This window comes from Micromesistius poutassou (genome assembly GCF_964030765.1).
Source record: "Micromesistius poutassou genome assembly, chromosome: 9".
In the NCBI taxonomy this organism is placed as follows: domain Eukaryota; kingdom Metazoa; phylum Chordata; class Actinopteri; order Gadiformes; family Gadidae; genus Micromesistius; species Micromesistius poutassou.
The window spans coordinates 15777524-15798169 of NC_140279.1; the positions used below are offsets into that span (position 1 = coordinate 15777524).

The 20646-nt window shown below is 47.9% G+C and overlaps 2 protein-coding genes across 2 annotated transcripts in view; one reads left to right on the forward strand and one right to left on the reverse strand.

Moving 5' to 3' along the window:
- Positions 1–3546: 3546 nt before the first annotated feature.
- Positions 3547–4242, reverse strand: cldn33b (claudin 33b; the record flags this gene model as incomplete). The annotated part of the gene is made up of 1 exon (XM_084473147.1): positions 3547–4242. The coding sequence occupies one exon, from the start codon at positions 4240–4242 to the stop codon at positions 3547–3549; it is 696 nt and encodes a 231-aa protein (XP_084329273.1).
- Positions 4243–6895: 2653 nt separating this feature from the next.
- Positions 6896–20646, forward strand: part of wwc3 (WWC family member 3) — a 36572-nt gene continuing 22821 nt past the window's right edge. Inside the window, exons 1-2 of the mRNA XM_084472480.1 lie at positions 6896–7244; positions 18370–18479. Of these exons, the coding sequence (XP_084328606.1) occupies positions 7099–7244; positions 18370–18479 (256 nt within the window). The 5' untranslated portion in view covers positions 6896–7098. The remainder of the gene's footprint in view (positions 7245–18369; positions 18480–20646) is intronic.

Sequence of the window (20646 nt, forward strand, 5' to 3'; positions counted from 1 at the left end):
AGATGAAGAAGAAGAAGAAGCCATGAGCACTCTTCATCTTCATCATGTGCATGAAGCGCACCTGGGGATTGGTTGGGATTCCACACCAGCTGGAGTTTAACGGATTCGGTAGATTGAAGTTTCATCTTATTGGAGTTCAACATTGACTAACGAATGGAAACGTCTTCACTGGAAAAGGAAACGTCGGAAGCAACATTTACAATTTTTTATTGTGTAATATTGAAACACAAACACTACAATGTGCTAAAATATATTGTAAATAAAATGTAGCCTACCATACATTTGCATTTCAACTCAAACAGAAACAAGAACATTTTGTCATCTCCTATCAATACACTAAATAAATCGCCCTTAAAGTATTCACAACCGAGTTCAACGATTGTGTTTACATCCTGGTCTTTGGAGCCTGATTATTTTAGACTTCTTTTTAGAAAAATCGGTCACCTGCAACACTGGAGACTGATGACTTTGCCCCTCAAGTCTTCTCTGTTATCTAAACAACGTAACATTACCCGGCCATTATCTGCTTTAGTGATTACAGACACCCGGCCTGAACCAATGGTCATGTCTGTCACCACGGAGAAGCGCTGATCACGTGACCTGGAGTGGGCCCGTATGACGGCAGCAGGCAGCATGTGCGCCCAGAAGTAGCGGGGAGTGGGAGGGGGGGAGGAAGAGAGTAGTGCTTGTTGCTCGAGAATGCACCTACACATTATCTCATACATGCACACAAAATGCACATTCTCACACATGCACAAACGCATATATACGCTCACGTACACACATGTGCATTCTCACACAGGGGCACTCACACACATACACACATGCACACATGCTCGCACACACACACACACACACACACACACAAAAACATTCAAACGAGGGGCACAAATGTGCACACTCACACGTAGACACACACACGTGCATGCACATACGCACACACACTTCAGATCACCACGGGTGGCTGACAGCGGGGAGAGACGAGGGGCCTCTTGAGTAGCTCTCTGTCAGGAACACACCTCTCAACCCCCTTCCACAGACCCCAAGTGCTGCAGGGGACCCATACATCCAGCCTACTGGAGTCTGTCTGTGTCTCTGTCTGTGTCGCTGTCTGTCTGTATCTCTGTATGTCTCTGTCTCTGTCTGTGTCTGTGTGTGTCTGTCTCTGTCTGTCTGTGTGTGTGTGTGTGTGTGTGTGTGTGTGTGTGTGTGTGTGTGTGTGTCTCTGTCTGTCTGTCTGTGTGTGTGTGTGTGTGTGTGTGTGTGTGTGTGTGTGTGTGTGTGTGTGTGTGTGTGTGTGTGTGTGTGTGTGTGTGTGTGTGTGTGTGTGTCTGTGTCTGTCTGTCTGTGTCCCTATCTCTGTCTGTCTGTCTGTCTGTCTGTCTGTGTGTATGTGTGTGTGTGTGTGTGTGTCTCTCTCTCTCTCTGGGGGAGAATGTGCAGCATCATCATCATGGCTGACCTTGTTCAGTTCTGTCTCTATCTAGTTGATCTTATCTTGTTGAAGTTACTTCAGATACTGTTATCACCACTTTTGAGGAGAGTTTTAATGATTGAATGATTCACGAGAAATAGTCCTATCTTTATCTGATAGGGAAACAAGATATCAAGTTATCAAAATCATTTTTTCTTTCACTTATTCCAAGAATATGAGTGTTAAATATTACTCCAGTGTCTCTTACTATACCCTGTCTTCTGTCTATAAGATAAATAATATTCAACGATAACAGTTCTTATGTTATAGTCTTTTCTATTATTTCGATTCTCTCTACAACTTGTCAAGCGCATTCTGTTTCATGTCCAGGGATTCCTGCTGTTTGCAGCAGCATTTGACCGGTCCACCTCTCCTCTCTCTACACACAAAAAGGGAGAACTTTTGTTTTGGTGGGAACAATTATTGAATTGTTCACTTACTCTGCTCCATTCTGATTTGAAAGAAGATATTGGCACAGTTCTTTATATCTGTTCATCACTTAAAATCACCTCCATGATCAAGACCAGAGTGTATCATCATCATCATCCTCAACATCATGGCTGACCTCCTCTCTGTCTGATTATCTGTGATCATTCTTCCCGGTGCGCACTGCCAATTAAGGCCTTCATTAAACACAGCTTAGCTCAGCCAGCCACCGGGAAATCTGCTGGAATTAGTCCCATGCTGGGCTACCCCGAAGCAGGCAGGCAGGCGCACGCACGCGCACGCACGCACGCACGCACGCACGCACGCACGCACGCACACACACACACACATACTAACACACACACACACACTAACACAACGCAACCATAACACAAACATAACACAAACATAGGACAAACCCATACATACACACACACACACACACTTGCACGCAAAGACACACACATATCACACACCTGCACACATCCCACATAAAAAATGCTCACACACACACACACACACACACACACACACACACACACACACACACACACACACACACACACACACACACACAAACAACAGACCAAGGCCTGCTGTTTCCCCTCCCCTGGCGGACATGCTGACTGAGGAATCAGGCGCGCCATGACGGGAGGGAATTGTACCGTCGGGTCCCTTCCTGTTCAGGGGTTATGTGAGTGGAGCACGGCAGGTGGCCGCGTTGTACGCTCACACAGCACCAGGAGAAGCCAAGTGTTTTAGCCTCTCTACCCTGCGGCGCACCGCCGAGCCCTCAGCTGGCTGTTGGCTCCGGGCCCGGGGCGACACACGTAACAACTTCTCTCGCTCGACAAAAACAACACGCTCCAGTATTTTGGGAAAGGGGAAGTTCCGAGAGTCGTTTTGCAGAACAATAGACGTCTTTATAGAAACCATTCAGAGGTGAGAAAAAAAAAAGTGCAAAGCTAAACGGGACAGGGACAGGGTTTACGCATGAAACATGCTTTGTCTAAAGGATCTTTGGGTGAAAAAATAGAACTTATCAAGTAGACATTGGGGTCATTTTGGACCACTACTGAAAGCAAAAGGCTTGATCTGCCCCTAGTTTTAATTTGATTGCACAATGGTATATATGACCTAGCAACAAGCACAAACCGTATTTAACAGCCATTGTTATTCCAATCATAGCTACTCTTGTAAAAACCCATTTTTTTTACTTTTTCTTCTTTGGCTTCAGACTTGATTGCATAACAACACAAAGGACACTGATCAGGTTAATCATAATAATAATAATCCAATACCGGTCATCAACATGGTATCATATCAGAATAGTTTCATTTCAAGGATCAGAGGACAATAGATTATCAACATGTCATTACTTTCGTACAGCTCTGATCCGACCAACCCTACATACTCCTCAGTAAAACTAGCGGCTGGCGTCAGCGCCAGCCGTTCCAATGGGTTCTCCAGCACCAGTATCGTGTTATCACGGTCTCCCTACATACTGTAACTGGTGTTTAAAAAAAAAAAGAAGCAGTCGGACGACAAGGTCCGGGTGTCACGGTTCTGGAAGGTTTCCGGAGGTTTCCGTCTCCTCACTGTACTTCAAGTCCAGCGGTCCGGCCCTGGTTCTCGAGCCCCGGTTCTCACACGTACTCTGATCGTTTCCCAGTGGTCAGCTCCCCTCCCCGGGCCTCGTAGCGGTACTGCAGCCTGGGCCGGCGCCGGCGGCCGGACCCCAGGGAGGCGGTGACCAGCAGCAGGACCCCGGCCGCGCACAACAGGAAGCCCGCCGCCCAGCCGCAGAACAGAGCGTCTCCGAACTCCCAGCGCGGCACCACCTCCGGCAGGGCCTCGTCGAAGAAGCGCAGCACGGCCAGGTGCGCCACGTACGACACGGGGATCAAACACAGGATCCCCGACAGCACCCCCAGCACGCCGCCCAGCATCACCAGGGTCCTCTTGGCTTGCCCGCCGCCTCCGCCGCCGCCGCCGCCGCCGCCGCCGCTGTCCCCGTCTCTGCAGCTGTTGACCATCTGCATCCCCGGGATGGTCACCAGGAGGCCCAGCGTCCCCGTGGCCAGCGAGGCGACCATGAGGATGCGGCCCAGCTTCAGGTCGTGGGACAGGCCCAGCAGGCTGTCGTAGGAGCGGCACTCCATGCCCCCGATGTCCTGCACCACGCACGTCTCCCACAGGCCCAGCTGGTAGCTCTCGATGGCCAGCAGCTCCGTGGACATGCTCAGCCAGTGGGGCAGGATGGTGGCGGCCAGCGCGCACAGCCAGCCGCCCAGCCACACGCACACCGCCAGCAGCTCCGAGGCACGGCCGCACGCCTCCATGGTCCAGTGAGTGATCTCTGCTGCTCGGGCTGGGGCTGGCCCTTGACCGACCAGTGAGAGTGGAAGAGAGAGAGAGAGAGAGAGAGAGAGAGAGAGAGAGAGAGAGAGAGAGAGAGAGAGAGAGAGAGAGAGAGAGAGAGAGAGAGAGAGAGAGAGAGAGAGAGAGAGAGAGAGAGAGAGAGAGAGAGAGAGAGAGAGAGGGGGCAGGGATGGAGAGGGAGAGAGAGACAGGGAGAGAGGGGAGGGGTATGGGAGGGAGAAAGAGTTCCTCCCTTCTCCGACTCGGTTGTTATGTCAGGTTGGAGAGGATTATGTCAGGCGGGTTTCCGCTTGAATAAACTTGCAGGGAACACCTGCTGCTTGCTCTGGTCGCTCCTGGTCGCTCCTGGTCTCTCCTTGTCATTCCTGGTCTAGCCGGGTCTCTCTGGATCTCTCCTGGTCTCTCTGAGTCTCTGGTAGTCCCTGGTAGTCTCTCCTGGTCTCTCCTAGTCACTCCTGGTCTATCCTGGTTGTTCCTGGTCACTCTGGTTCTCCCCTGGTCGCTCCTGGTCTCTAGTGGTCTCTGGTAGTCTCCTCTGGTCTCTCTGGGTCTCTGGTGGTCTCTGGTGGTCTCTCTGGGTCTCTTGTGGTCTCTGGTAGTCTCCTCTGGTCTCCCCTGGTCACTCTGGGTCTCTGGTGGTCTCCTCTGGTCTCCCCTGGTCTCCCCTGGTTTCTCTGGGTCTCTCTGTGTTTCTCTAGGTCTCAGGAGGCTGAAGAGCCGTCTCTCGAGCCCATCCACACATCATGTGTGTCGGGGGGAGAGGGGACCTTTCGGGCCCTGCCCACTCTGTGCTCTCCTACTACTGTCAGTGGCCCTCAGGAGGGAAGGAGGGGGAGGAGCCAGCCTGTGATGACATCACAACCACACTTCCAATGGCGTGATGGAGAGTGGGAGGGGGTGGGGGGGGGTTGTTTATAATCCTCACCCACAGCAAAAGTTGAATTCAAGTTTTTCAACAATAATTTCTTCCCCACACACAGCGGTGGTAGGGGGGCCGATCTTCCTCAGAGGTTTCTCTGGTTGAGATGTTCTCTGGTCGGACCCTGTGGCGACTAGCAGGATGGGACAGAGGCAGCCTCACCCTAGACTCCCAGACTCAGGTGTGGTCTAAAGCCCTGAGAGCCGGTAATAACGGTCATAACTGTAATAACTGTTATAGAGGAGCTCCCTGGGCTCGCATCGGGGCAGGAACACATTAATGTCATCAGCGTATGAAATGATGTCACACGTTGACTTATAAGTACAAGATTCAACGTTTTACGTCCCGTATCTTTCGTCAGTTGAAAGATAATAATATATAATAATAACGTTCTTCATCCAATTATTGCATAAAGTAATTAAACATGGCTTTCAATAATGGTGGTCATGGAGATATATAAAATAAAATAAAATCGTTCATTATAGTCTGTTATAGTCACACACAGGGCCGACGGACTGCGGGTGTAAGTGGCCCATAGGAAATTTTTTATTTTTTTATTTTTTTTATTGTTGTTAAAATTGTTTAATAACATAACTAAATGTCATGCGGCAATATGTCACAGCCACAGTTAAATAAATTGAAGTCTGGCTCTCAGAAGAGAAAGGTGGAGAAAGACAGGGAAGGAAGACAAAATTGACGAAATCAGGTTCTGACTAACTTATTTTCTAAGAAAGGTGAGCACAAACGTTTAAACACACAAGATGAAACCCCATTCTTAACTCCGTTATCATTGCTAAAACAAACAGAGACAACCTAAAGCAAGAGCAGAAAATCGGCTACACTTTCAAATGATGAGGCCTTGGTTATTAAGGTAATGGATAAATAAAGTGTACGGTAGGCTAATATTGCAACAGCAGGCTACTGATTTAAAGCAACCTAATATAAAATTAATACTAAGCCGTTATTAGGCTACATGATAAATAATAACCTATGGCATATAGGCTAGTTAGCCGCAGACGTCATTGCATTAATGACGTCTGCGGGGGGGGGGGGGGGGGGGGGCATCAGGACTTCTTATATATAGGGCCCAGAATTTGGTGCTACGCCTCTGGTCACACACACCCTTGCACCCTTCACACACACACACACACACACACACACACACACACACACACACACACACACACACACACACACACACACACACACACACACTCAAGCACATACACACACATTGTGAAGTTTCCGTCAAATCCTAAACGTGTTAATTCAGAGCACTGCCTTCTGAGGACACGCGATGGCGCTATTGTATCATTGCGAGAAACACACGACAAAAAAAACAACTTGGCAGTGGAGCCTGCACTTTATGTTGTGTACCTTATGTCATTATGGGACTACTTAAGAACGCCACTTGGGTTACATTTCTATATAACACAATTATATGTACGATCATTATTAATCCAATAAATGGTTGTGTTTTTTATATCAACAACAATCATCTAAGGAAACTTTGATTTTTTTTTATAAATACATAATGCACTTTCGATAGTTGATCATATCGATCTTTTCGGAGCGGCGGGGACATGAGCCTCCCATTGGACGGAGAAATGCGTCCGTTCGTACGTTCTCGCACAATTTATGCAAATGAGCTATGCCCGAATATGGACTCGACGGAATGAAATATGGTCGAAGAGGCGAACATGGACGACCGAGGAGCGTGAAAAGAGTGGAGCGATAGTTTTTTTCTTCCTCGGGAAAGTGGATGCGTCGCAAAGGCGGTCGTTTCGGCTGCGAAACTTTGTGGATTAACTTGTTTTTTGTGGCTATACGCGCACACGAAGAGCTTGTAATGCTGTGAAGCTCAACTTTTGCGAAAAGGGCAGGGGGTCCCAACGCTATGCCGTGGGTAAGCAGCGGTAAAGGCAGGGAGAGCTCTGAGCTGCCGCTGCCCGCTGGCTGGGAGGAAGCCCGGGATTACGACGGCCGGGTGTTCTTTATCGATCACAACACTCGGCAGACCTCGTGGATAGACCCCAGAGATAGGTAAGAGGGTTGTTTGTGAGCCTTGCTGTTTCATCCGTGTGACAGTGAAAGGGAACAAGCCCCTCGGCTTCCTTCCACTGGAGGATCGGAGAGGGCGCAGGGGTGGACGTCGAAAACAACTGATGGTATTTTCCCCCGAACCAGGGTGAAATGGGTTCTCCCAAGTTTGATACAAGTTTGAAGACCGATACAATATTGGCACAACTTTTTGATGGACATCGTAGCCATAAACGCGCAATCGTTGCGCAGGAATTTGAAATCAGTTTGCATCCACACCGCAAATACATTTCCATGTAAACACAGGTTGTAAACATCTGTGATTACTACGTTTTTCTACCTCACTTATGTTCCTTACATTTGGGACGTGTTGTTACACACCTTGCATTTCAGTTGAAATGACAAAGATGACAATACACAAAGTAGTAGTCGACAGCATGTCTGGCACCTATGTTATGGAGGTTGGAAGCGTTGAGACAGACATCAGCTCACACACTCAGTGAGATGTCACAGAATCAGGATAAACACACACAGGCCTTTTAATCTAGTTTATGATTGTGTTAAAAAAAAAAAACCTACGGTCTTAGTTCCACACTTATTTTCTCGAAAAGTTGTGTGTTGAATAAAATATCGTTTGGTAACTTCCACATAATTGGGCTACATATCTCCATTAGGTTATAGTCCATTTCATTATATGTCAATATTCAATTAAAATATATTACATATTTCTATATGTTCAATATATTGTCCGCCCTGTGAAATTCAGGGGGCAGGTTTTTTTATATCCATTATTCATCTATTTTTTTTATTTATTTCCAATGGAATTCCTAATGCCAGATATTGCATAAATATAGCCAGTGTTTAACATGGAGCACACATAGAACTCCAACTCCCAGGGATCTTAGAGAAAGTATGTAAGGAATGCTGTGTGTGCCGCTGGGGAAGCTGTAGGGATGTGTTTCAGGTCCTCCGCGCTCAGCAGACTGCTGCAGATTACATGCAAGATTACAGCCTGCACTAGAAGCCCATTGTGTGGCTCAGGAAACGCCCACATTGTGACAATTCGGAGAAAAACTGTGTTCTCATCGACATTTGAACAAAGACTACTAAGCAAGGGGAGAAATATTGGGTAAAATATAAACAAAGTTATGATTGTGTGTGTGTGTGTGTATGTGTGTGTTAAGTTTGTTTTTAAAGAAACTAAATTGGGGTGGAGTGATCAGTCAGTTATTTAACTCGAACCCTGGACAAGACAACACGCCAGGATTCAGGACTTGGACACGTTATTCCAGGTCATTAAATGGCCTAGGTTACTCTCAATGTTGAGCCTTGATCCCCAAACCAGTACACACGTCAACCATAAAACCATTTAAATTCTGTCGTGGCGTTATAGCTGTTCTGCGTCATCCTGCAGTAGTGGGCTCTGGCGTTGGGTCGTCTCCAGAGTTCAGACTGTTTTCTCCAGATTCTCCCAGCATGTGATACTACACCAATATTAACATTGTCTAGGGTGTCCTTAAACCATTAAACCTGCTCAGGGTTGGCTTCAGGTTCATTAAATAAACACAGCACAGCTCTGAGGGCCGCGTTATAGCCTAAGTGGCGAGAAATTGACAAACAGCTGTGATGAGGTGGACGTACGATCATCAAAACACGCCACCGAACGACATGTCTGAGGTCAGCCGAATCCATCTTAATGGTCAGTCAGACTCAGACACTTTATCCTGAATCTGTGTTGAGCGGTGGAGAGGCAGATGTGAGGAAGGCCCTCTACACACACTTTGTCTTCCTCTGTTTACCTTGTTCAACACAAGACCTTCACCGCGTGATAGTGAAATGTGCAATAAGGAATGATTCCACCAATCAAAGCAGGAACAAGAAACAAGAAGTAAGCGAATGAACCATCTGTTGATCAGACTAGGCATGAATATGAATGAGCCTGAGAAAAACAATACTCTGTTTTTGTCGTTTCCTTGTGAATGTTGCCAATTAGGAAAATACGATGGAACTACACACCGGCCTTGTCTCAAACAGAACCTTGCAGCACAAACTATTAGGGTGTCCCCTGGGACATGTGTCCCTGCCATCTAGACCAGAAGGACTTGGGTCAACCCTCTATATACAATACTAAGGAATAACAATTCATAAAATACCTCATTGGCTGGAGGCTGGGAAACGATAGTCTAGGATACTGTGTTGACTCACAGCCAAAAGGTACTATGTTTGATCCCCAATCTCAAAAGGCATCTTTGTGCAAGATGCCCTTACCCCTACCCGCTATATTATAGTTAGCTTGGCTGGACCCAGCTTGGCCTAGTAGAAGCTGGGTTGAATTTGAAGCAGGGATGGCCCATTATGAGCCAGGCTGGACTGGTAGGAGCTGCGTTAGCCCAGTAGGAGCTGGGTTGGACCAGTTGGAGCAGGGTTGCCCCAGTAGGATCTGGGTTGCCCCAGTAGGATCTGGGTTGCCCCAGTAGGATCTGGGTTGGCCCAGTAGGATCTGGGTTGGCCCAGTTGGAGCAGGGTTGGCCCAGTAGGATCTGGGTTGGACCAGTTGGAGCAGGGTTGCCCCAGTAGGATCTGGGTTGCCCCAGTAGGATCTGGGTTGGCCCAGTTGGAGCGGGGTTGGCCCAGTAGGAGAGGGGTTGGCCCAGTAGGACCTTGTTGGCCCAGTAGGACCTTATTGGCCCAGTAGGAGCCGGGTTGGCCCAGTAGGAGCCGGGTTGGCCCAGTAGGAGCCGGGTTGGCCCAGTAGGAGCCGGGTTGGCCCAGTAGGAGCCAGGTTGGCCCAGTAGGAGCCGGGTTGGCCCAGTAGGAGCCGGGTTGGCCCAGTAGGAGCCGGGTTGGCCCAGTAGGAGCCGGGTTGGCCCAGTAGGAGCCGGGTTGGCCCAGTAGGAGCGGGGGTTGGCGTCTTGTAGTGAAATGTGTGGTGGCCGTGTGAAAGCACTGAACATTCACCTGGGAAACCTGGCCAGCATCCCTCATCCCAAACATCTCTCAGATTACAGTTTCTGGTCTTTATATCAATTAGATTTGAGAAATATTTGAGATGGGGGGGTGAAGGATGAACACCGCAAAGATGGCTAAAATGTATTCTTTCTTCTGTATGTTGACGGGGAGACCCAAGTATGCACCTGCATGTTTATAGATAAAATTATAATTTTAATCTGAAGTTAAATCTAGTTAACTTTTTCAGAGCCTAGAGTATAATCAAGAGTTGGCAGATATTTAATGTGATAGCTTGATGCTTCTCCAACAAGAGTAAATGTGAAATCAGCACTAAATCAGGCTTTTTTTATGTGTGATGACTACATCTCTAAATACTTATACTCTGGACTCAGCGCCAAGTCTAACAGAATAATTTACGGCTTACAGTCCAGAAAAGCCACAATTACAGAACTACAGCTGTCCAACAGCCACAACGTCGATACATCTCTCCCGCACCAATTCCAGACAAACGTGTAGACCACCACAAAGCTCAAGCAATAGCTGTGTGATGGGAAATGTAGTCCTTATTACAAGACATGCTACTGGTTTCCCTCAGCCTATTATATGAATAACACAATGACACAGAACAGAACCCCGCGTGTTTCAATCACCATGTCATTTTCTTTGAGTACTCTCACACTCGACGTGTTCCTAAACAGACCCGTATTGTAAGCAAGAGACTCACTCTGGGAAAATACTTGGCCAGCCTCAATGAGATTCACTTGTATTCCAATAATAAAGGTCAGATAAATAGAAGCGAGAGCACAACATCGACATATGCTGTGCTGCGGCGTGTTCCTCTGAGCAGGAGGTCAGGGGTCAGGGGGCCGACTGGGGGTCCCTGCTGCTAAGCCATAACTGTTTTGTGAAGAGTTTTGTCAGCATGGAGTGAGTGTCACACCAGGCATGCCTACGCCAAGCCCCCCGGGCGGCTCTGCTTCTAGAGGCCCCTAGCGGCTCTGCTAGCGGCCCCTGGGGTGGTTCTTCTGCTAGGGGCCCCCGGAACTGCTCTGATGCCCACCAACGCTTCTGCTAGTGATCCCCCCCGACAGAGTACCAGTATAAGGGCGCACTCACACTAGCCCATCCGTACCGTGCCCGAGTACGTTTGGCCCCTAAAGTCTAGATCGTTTGGCTAGTGTGAGCACGCCATCCGTACTCAAGTACAGTTCAATTCCATGGCCTCAGTACACTTCAGTACACACTACACAGTGTGCTCAGGCCACGATACAGATGCTAATGAGCTGACACGCGCACACGCAAGGATACGCAACCTATATGTACAAGAGGCAACCGTACTCCGGCCCAGTTGAGATTGCCTAGTGTGAGCACAGGCCAGTGGCACGGTGGGGGGGGAGCGGGGGCAACCGTACTTGAGTACGGTACAGGGCAACTTTGCCTAGTGTGAGTGCGCCCTAACAGACCCCGTTCCCACGCGTCTCTCTCTTTCCCTAACGCTCACAACCCCTTTGCCTACCTCTCTCTCTCCTTCCTCATCGCTCTCTCGCCATCTCTGCCCCTGCCTCTCTTCCTGTCTGTCTGTCTGTCTGTCTGTCTGTCGATCAATCATCTCTATATCTCTCTATCTCTATCTCATTAGCTCTGTTATGCAACAGTCCCAGCCAGGCTGCAGCTGGGTGGCTCTTTATGCTCGGTCACAAAGCACATCAAATTCAATTATTCTGGAGCGGTGTTTCCAGCGTTGAGAGGGGGTCTACTCTCCCCCCACCCGCGCCCCCCCCCCCCCCCCCCCCACCTCCACCACCCATGTTTTATTATGATGGCGGCTCTTTTGGTTCGGGGACGTATGGAAATCCCGCTATTGTGCAGCCCCGGTGTCATTCTTCTGTGTGTGTTTTCTGCCGGCGTGTTTTCGCCGGCGGACAATGCACTTGTTTGTTTCTTTTGAATTCGGCTGCTCGTTCCTAACAGAACAATGTTTAGTGCTCATGTTTAGCACTCATGTTTGTCGGCCTGCTCTTTGTTATGAAGTTCGTATGCTACAAGTCAGACTAATTTTCATCAACAGCTTGAGTTGAGCCAATAATGTTCTTGCTGGCAATAGAATATACTGGCGGGTATCAGAGTTCCCCAACTGCTTTAAGAGTTTTTCTCAAATGTTTGTCCACCAGGGATTTACACACATTTCCTTGGCTGCCACTGCTGTGTAACACATTTCAGAAGTTAACATGCAAAACCAAACTGAAACAGTCAGCTCATTGTCCATATAATGATCTTTTGTCATGTGCATTATGTCAAGAATGCTACCATAGCAGGATATGCTCAAGACTCACCGCGTTGTCACGGCCTTGTGTGTGCGCGCGTGTGTTGGATGGAGGGTGCACTAGCTGTGTTTCACCTCTTTTAAAGAAGCACATATTGTGTAATGTACCAAAATGATGCATCACAGAATTCAGTGTTTAAGCAGCGTTATTGCATCTCCCCCTACATGGAAAAATTAAACGTCTGGCTGTTTCAACCGTTTCACAATGGGGCCACTCCCTAGGGTTGGGGGCCCAGTATGGAGGGCCCCTCCCCAGGCTATATGTGTGGCGGGATGGGGGTCCCACCATTGCTATAGCTGCTAATAGCAGCCCTATTTCCATGGGATTCTGGACATCGTGGGACGAGTGAGTGTCTGCGTGTCGTGAGCCAGCCGTGGGCCAGCTGGTCGGAACCCTGAAACCCGGCACCGCTCCCAGAGACCCGGCGCATAAATGACATTCCTCCCAAAGTTGTTTTCACGTTTCCTTTTTAACTCAGAATGGAATTTTTAGACCCGACACTTGGTGGCCTTTTTAGCCTTTAAGGCTGCTCCCCGCCCCCCAACCCCTCTAAACCCCTCTAACACTCCCCCCCCCCCGCCCCGCCCCACCCACGGTCGCTGGGAGAGAGGGGGGGTGAGGACTGGCAGAGTGGGGAGGGCTGGGGAAAGTGTGGGGGGGGGGGGGGGGGGGGGGGGGGAGGGAGGGCTGGGAGAGGGGGAGAGCTGGGAAAGAGGGGAGGGTTGGGATTCGAGGCATGCTCCTTCGTGCGGCGTGTGAGAGCTTAGAGGAGGCGGCCGAGGAATGAGGAATTCTTTGTTGTTGCTTCATCTCGGGACATGGCCGGTGTCGCCGTCAGCCCCGGCCCTCCACTTCCTGGTCGTCATCACTTGGTCCCGTCACCCAGCGCTCGAACATCACCCCTCTGTCCGGACTCTTCAGACCCCGGCACAAGAACATTCAGGACTCGTAGTCAATTGTTTAATGGATTAAGGCGGGTTTCATTGAGAATAAGATGACGTTGAATGCATTATTATTTCCTTGGTTATCTCAGTGATGGAGATATGTTATAGATATGTGAAGCTATCTTTCTGGAAACCTCTCTGGGTTGTTGAAGGTTGTCCCGTCAGGTAGCAATTGTTCCAAATCACACAAGCAGGAACCGTTGATTCAAGGTTCATGGTTACGTAGGACTGCTTACAGGCATCCACCGGTTGTAATCTCAATACTTCTGCCTTTTTTAAAACAACATTGGGTTGCTGATGAAGTGAATCAAATAAATTCTGACGGTTTATCACATAAAAGTCAACCGTAGCAGGAGTGTCTTTTACTCCAGAGAGACCCATCATTAACACTCAGAAACCCCAATGTCTTAATTGTCTGTGTTGACGTGCAGATTATAGTCGAGCTGTGGACGCGAACCTCCAGTCCACACGCAGAGCATCGGAGAGCCGCGCTGTTACTGAAGCGTACCGTCCACCAGGGAATATTATTTTTAGCGTGCGATGAGAATGCAGGGATGGAGAGGCGCTTGTTTTTACGCATCTTAATTTGCGATGGGAATGCGGCGTGGGTCTTTGTTAAGAGATGTGACCGGACCCGGGTTCACAGGCCCAGACTCCTGTTTCACATACCGGCTCATTGCGCCGCCGTCGCCGGGCAGAAATACCCTCCAGGGGACAACCAAAGACAGTCTGGATTATTATAGAATTAGCAAATGTCTTTTACAACTAAATATATTTCGCTGGGGAAGTTGTCACACACTCGCCGGGCCCTGAAGTAATTTGCGGCCACCCTTGTTGAGTGCAGCTGTGAGGTTTTCAAATAGTTCCATAGCTCCCATCTTTCTCCTTTTCTATTTCAGCCTCCCAGCCTTTCGTCTGGTCTGAACGATTGATGAGACCCTCTCGTCTGAATTAATCAAACCCTCTGATAGAACCAAGGGCAGAACTCAAAGACACGAGGACCACTCCAATTCTGATTAGTTTCTTTGATAGCGCAGGTTTTGGAAATCAATCAAGTGTTGATATTTGCCTTTGATACATTGGAATTCTCCATTGCAGTCTTTTTGTTTTTAACAGAAGAGCAGAGCACAGAGAGAGTCGCTTTCCTTTTGTGCGTCTGAGGTGGTTGATATCCGTGTTTGTGTTGGCATGTTCTCTGACACCCCCTCTTAGCACGTTAGCAATAGCCACATTGAGTCATCCCTGCTCCATCTGACTGTTGGTCCTTGAAAACCGCTTCCTGCTCCCAGGGCCTCCTCGGAGCATTCCTGTTCTGCCCGGTGAACAGGAATATGGAATTTTGATTTGGTGAACGCCAGATATTCTTCAGAAGAATATTCAGCCTGTTCAAATGGAGCTATATTTACCTATGCTTTATGTAAAAATTTGTTATAACGTTTTAATTAACATTTTACAGCCCGTGTACATCCAGTACGTGTGTCTTATATTCAAATAGTTCTCTTGTGGTGCTCAGGGAGGGTATGTGTGTCAAGTATGTGTGTCATGTAGGGTCACTGACAGGGTCCCACCCCCCCACCCCCTGCTCCGTCCTGCTCCGTCGGGCCTACAGCCGACTGAGCCACTACTTTGCTATACAGACCCCCCCCCCCCCCACCCACCCACCCACCCCCTCGGTTGCTGTCACAAGACCACGTAATGAAGGAAACATTCACTCCCTCTCCAGAGCCGTGTTACTACTAATAGTGGTCCTCCATAACACACACACATCCTGTACTTTTTTACACAAGAAAGAACCCTCTTGTGGCGGTGTTGTTCAAAATGGCTGCTGCATTAACCCACATCAAAAAGCGGTCGAATCAGACCCTGATTGTCTTGTCTCCAGCGGAGAAGACGGGTCCCTCAGTGTTTGTACAGTTATACTCCTGCTCCCTCTACTGATCTGAATTGGATTCATTGTTGTTTTTTTACGAGAGTCAAGTTAAACTTGTTAAACCCATTATTGACACAAACTCAACTGTAAACACAGGAATGTCTATTTGCACTTGTTTAAGGGGGGGGGGTGAGGGGGATGACTTGTCGGTATGTCAACATTAGTTTTAAGTTTTTCTTTTCAGTAATTCTGACAGATGAGTTGTGCGTGCGGGCCGCCGTGTTTGCTCGCTGTCCGGGGTTTAAGTTATGTGGTTAACGCACGAGCCTGTCGGACGCACGCGTCGCCGTTTAGGAGACAACAAAACAAACAAGAAAGCCCTCTGATTGACATTATGTTCGTATCTTCATCAAAATATACCGACAAATCACAGGCAAGCGCACGCATGTTCCCAGTGTAGATTACATCCTTTCTCTGCATTTCTGCAAGTTCTGTTCTGCCTCTAAGGGCATGTTTATACTCAGAAACCTGTGTCCCAGAAGTATTGGACAGCCGTGTAGTATTGGACACGGCTCAATATCCCAGAAGGAGTATTGGACACGGCTCAATATCCCAAATCATATATTGGAACCCAGGGTTGATTCTAGTGTCGCAGGCAAACGGAAAGATTTCCCTTCCCATGTTGCATGAGAAAAGGTTAAATAGGCCATCAGACGAAGGACTGGTTCAGTCATGAGTTTGGTGTGTTTGGGGCTCTCAAGGAATGCAATGCATCTTGGGGGTATTGAAGAGGCGAGCGGGGTCATTCTGAAGCGGTTATTCAACGTTGTGTTTACAGTCGTCAGCCGGACATTCGGTGGGTTATCGTCGTCCTCCTCCTCATACCAACGGCTGTGGGAGCGGATTCTTCAAATCTCTCGGCTGCGGTTCGGCTCAGACGCCGCTGAACAACATCCATCAAAAAAGGAACGAGACGTGCATGTGTCTTATCTGACACATGTGCACTAAACCTATGTTCTGCAATCTGTTTGAATGATTTATGACGTACAAAGCAAAAACAACACATTCCATCAAATACTAGAAAATGTTGGGTTGAGGCCCTTGGGCCGTTGTGATTAATCTACAGTATTCCTTCAGGAATTCCTTAAATCACATGACAACGTGTGATTTACAACTAAATATATTTCGCTGGGGAAGTTGTCGCACACTCCCCGGGCCCTGAAGTAGTAATAGTAATAATAATCATTCAAAAAACGGTTTAATTGGTTTCTTCAGGGGCTTGAAGTATAGTTTGTTGTGATTGGATAGTGAGAGATCTGACTCAATGTGTTTTTAAGTATATAAATATTCCAGATGTTGCTCTCCAGTCCATAACATTGTGTTAAATAACTTATCAAAACCCTCCAATAATCAATCCTCTGTTTAGAAAGCCAGTTGATGCCCAATGGTTAAAAGAGATGGGGTTTGTGCTTGATGGTCATATATATGTCATATCTCTGTCTGGAAGTGGGCTTTAACGTAAAATGGAGGCGAGCAGGAAAGACACTTTGTCTGTGTTCTTCCTCTGGAATGCTGTGAAGAAGAATGCCTTCGCTGCTCATTGTGTGCATACCTAGCCAGGATAAGCACTGTCTGCATTGTGGCCATTCTGTGGCAGGAGGGGTCACCGCCCGTGGCCATTTTGTTTTCAGTTGAGTTATGGTTGTCGTCGGTAACAATCCACGAGCTGTCAACAAAAACCTTAAAAAATATGGAAGCCGTGTTGCTCCATCACGGGACATTAGTGTTCTGGCGATCATTTAGAAAAGTGACGTGTCAGCCTGTGTTGCTGTGGCTTTTATCATTACGCGTGACAAGTTTAGTGGACTGGGGGAAAGGGATGATTTGTGAAGTTGGAAAGATTGTCTTAATCTGTTTACCCTGCGATGTCACACTTGGCCCAAGTGAAGCAGTTAACTCGAGTACGAGATAAATAAGTGCCCATTAAATCAAAATACATTTTAAACACGCATGACATGACATTTGTTATGTACCACTTAGCGATTCACACTCGGTGATAAGCACCACCATCTGTCAGCCTTAATAGGGTGTTTTGGTGTAAACTACAATTATAGTTCACAAAGTAACGCAATTTGACAACCTGGGTATGTAACTTCCCACTCATTAAATACCTAATTTACTTTATATGTCAAACTGATATGCCTCTTCAAAGAAAATATCCCGTAACTTAAAATAGAGAGCTGTACCTTACTACCTCTGGTAAGATTGGTACCACAAATTCAATAATACGCTCTTTTAGTGTTTCAAAGTGTTCAAATTGACGGCCGTCAATACTTAGAAGTGACAAACTGTCATTTGTCTGTATTTCCACCTGAAAACCTTTTTGAAAGAGCAGCTGTATTCCCACCTAAAGCCCAGCGCACTGTATGACAAAATACTGTCTTCACGCTTTGTGGTTTTTCAAGAAATTCTCTGGATTTTTGAGATGCCAGCATTTTTTTTCGTCTCCACACTCACACCAGTGAGATTTATTTTCTGAGGGAGAGTTTGAACATTCTGTCGACCAAAACATTACCATGATGATTTTTCACTATTCATCCTTATCACTTCTATATTAGAGAGGGTTGGAGTATGTGTTTATTTTTATGGAATACGTTTATATGTCGGTGTCAAGATCGGTCTCGTACATTTTACTTGTAAAACACTTCACCACAGTTAGTCTCAAAGGGCTTCACAGGACACAGTGAACACACACCCTAGCCCTAAGCCCTAAAGGGCTTAAAGGAAAAACTTCCCAAACTCGCGAAGAAACCTTCAGAGGGAACCAGAAAGGGGGATCCCTCCTTTCAGGAATGGCTTGGAGGACAATGGGTGCTGAATGGACAGACGTAAAATGGTTTCCGTACATAATCCAGTATTTCTAGATATTACTGTGCAATGAGAAGCAGGGAGCGGTGTGTTATCTGCAAGACGCTCTACGTGGTAATGATGATGTCTTGGGGCTGTCATAATGATAGTGTGATGTTGTCGTGTCTCTGCAGGATCACCAAGCCGCTGACATTTGCAGACTGTGTGGGGGATGAGCTTCCTCTGGGCTGGGAGGTGGTGTACGACCAGCAGGTGGGCCTGTACTACATCGACCACATCAACAGTGAGTTCCCCTCCCACCTCCTCCACTATGTCCTCTCCCATCTCCTCTCCTCTCCCATCTCCGCTCCTAGCTCATCTCCTGTCTCATCTCCTCTCCTGACTTCTCCCCTTTCTCCTCTTTCTCCCATCCCATTCCATCTCCTCTCCTATCGCCTCTCCTAACTCATCTCCTATGTCCTCTCCCATCTCCTCTCCTACCTCCTCTCCTAACTCATCTCCTATGTCCTCTCCCATCTCTCCTCTCCTGACTCCTCCCCTATCTCCCATCCCAGCTTCTTTACTCTCCACTATGTCTTCCCCCATCTCCTCCACCCCAGCATCTCTTCCCTCTCCTCCACCCTATCTCCTCCAACTCACCTCCCTCCGCTCCTATGTCCTCACCTGCCTACTATGACGGAGCAAACACCAGTACAGCTCTTTTCATAACTGTATCCCAACAAATATACATTGAATATACAATAAATATGATATACATTTAATCAGTAAGGAAAGACGCGAATATATCGATACAGAGCAATAAGAAATTAAAGCAATGTAAATAAAGACCTAGTATTTTGACTCTAGCAGGCAACACACAGTTGCCACACCTTACCATACTTACACAATTCATTTCTAATGCTTCGTGAAACAACAAAACAAGACTTCTGTTGAACTTATATACCCGAATGGAGAAATCCATTGAATCACCACCACGGAGGAGACCCATGGTCACTCGATCGCTCTGATACTCCGAGACGCCCAGTGAGGCCGACCAGACAGTGTGGGTCCCGGGCCGCGTTCCTTAATGGTGTGTCAGCGGTGCAGAGCCCAGCAGCTTCTGAATCATCGCCGCTCTCCTTCCCCTCCGGCACGCTGACCTCATCATCTCCGTGCGCGTTTGCCTCGGAGCGGAACCGTACTTAGAAGTCCCACACAAACACACAGCTGTGTTGTTACCGTCCACCCCAGTCGTGCGTAAGGGTCGCGCGCGGGTAGCACCCGTGGGTGCTGCTGTAGCTCGTAGCTGGTTTAGGTGACAATGGTTGTTATGTAACAGGGGTAGGATTGTGTGGTGGGTGAGTGTTTGACTCCCTTGCTTATAGGTGCTGGGTTCGATTCCCCCCCCCCAAGTACAGACCCAATCTGTTGGCGTGCTCGACCAAAATGCCCCCTAATGGCTAACTGCTCCGACGTGTATCTGAATGCCCTGTCCAGCCCCTACCTACTTCTTAAAACATGTATCTGAATTTAAATTGTAAATCTCTTTGGATTAATGGGTCTGCTAAATGGCAAACCAATAGTGAACATGAATCAAAACTGTGTAGAATACCATGGGCAGTAATTCATAAAAGGACCACTGTTGGCATGTTGCTGGGGTTCTTGTTGTTTTAAGGGAGTGTTAGCACCGTTAGCTCTGATGAATGTGATTATGTTGGGAGTAGCACAGTTTATTCATGACTATGGGAAACGTGTTCTTCTAAAGAGGAAGTGGGAAGGGCTGGGGCTCCACACTTCCTGTTCCCGTGTGTCCTCCCAACATGCTCCCACCCCTCCTCTGCCCTGACCTCCTCCCCAGCTGGAATCACCTTCTCTGGGGAGGGGTTCAGATCCAAGGGCCTCCTGGAGCAATGCATGTGATAAAATGTTGACCTTTTTTTTTTTCTTTGAATTGAAAAGAAGTTTGATTTTTGGTGAGTTTGTGCTTTTGAAAAGCAACGATTTAGCTTTTAACATACAAACCACTGCAATGACTGACGAGAGCAACAAGAAACCTGTGAATTAAACACACAATAATGATAAATAAATAAAAAGATCGATCTCAAGATATAACCAATCATCATTGCATCGTAAATCACACCAGCAAGAACCTACGGGGCGCCCCGGTGGCTCACTGGGTAGAGCGCGTCCCATTAAGGCTCAGTCCTGATCGCAGCGACCCGGGTTCGATTCCTGCCCGCGGTCCTGTGCTGCCTGTCCTCCCCGCCATCTCCCGTACCTTCCAGTCTATCCCGCTCTATCACAAGCATAAAAAGGCAAAAATAAATCGTATTCTCGACCCACGCCCCTGTCCAATCCTTCTCTCCCCGCCCCCCCCCACCCCTACCTCCTCTTCTCTAACCACGGCCATTGTGTCTCTCTCTCTCTCTCCCCTTGTTGTTATTGTTGTTGTTGTCGTCGTCGTTGCTGCG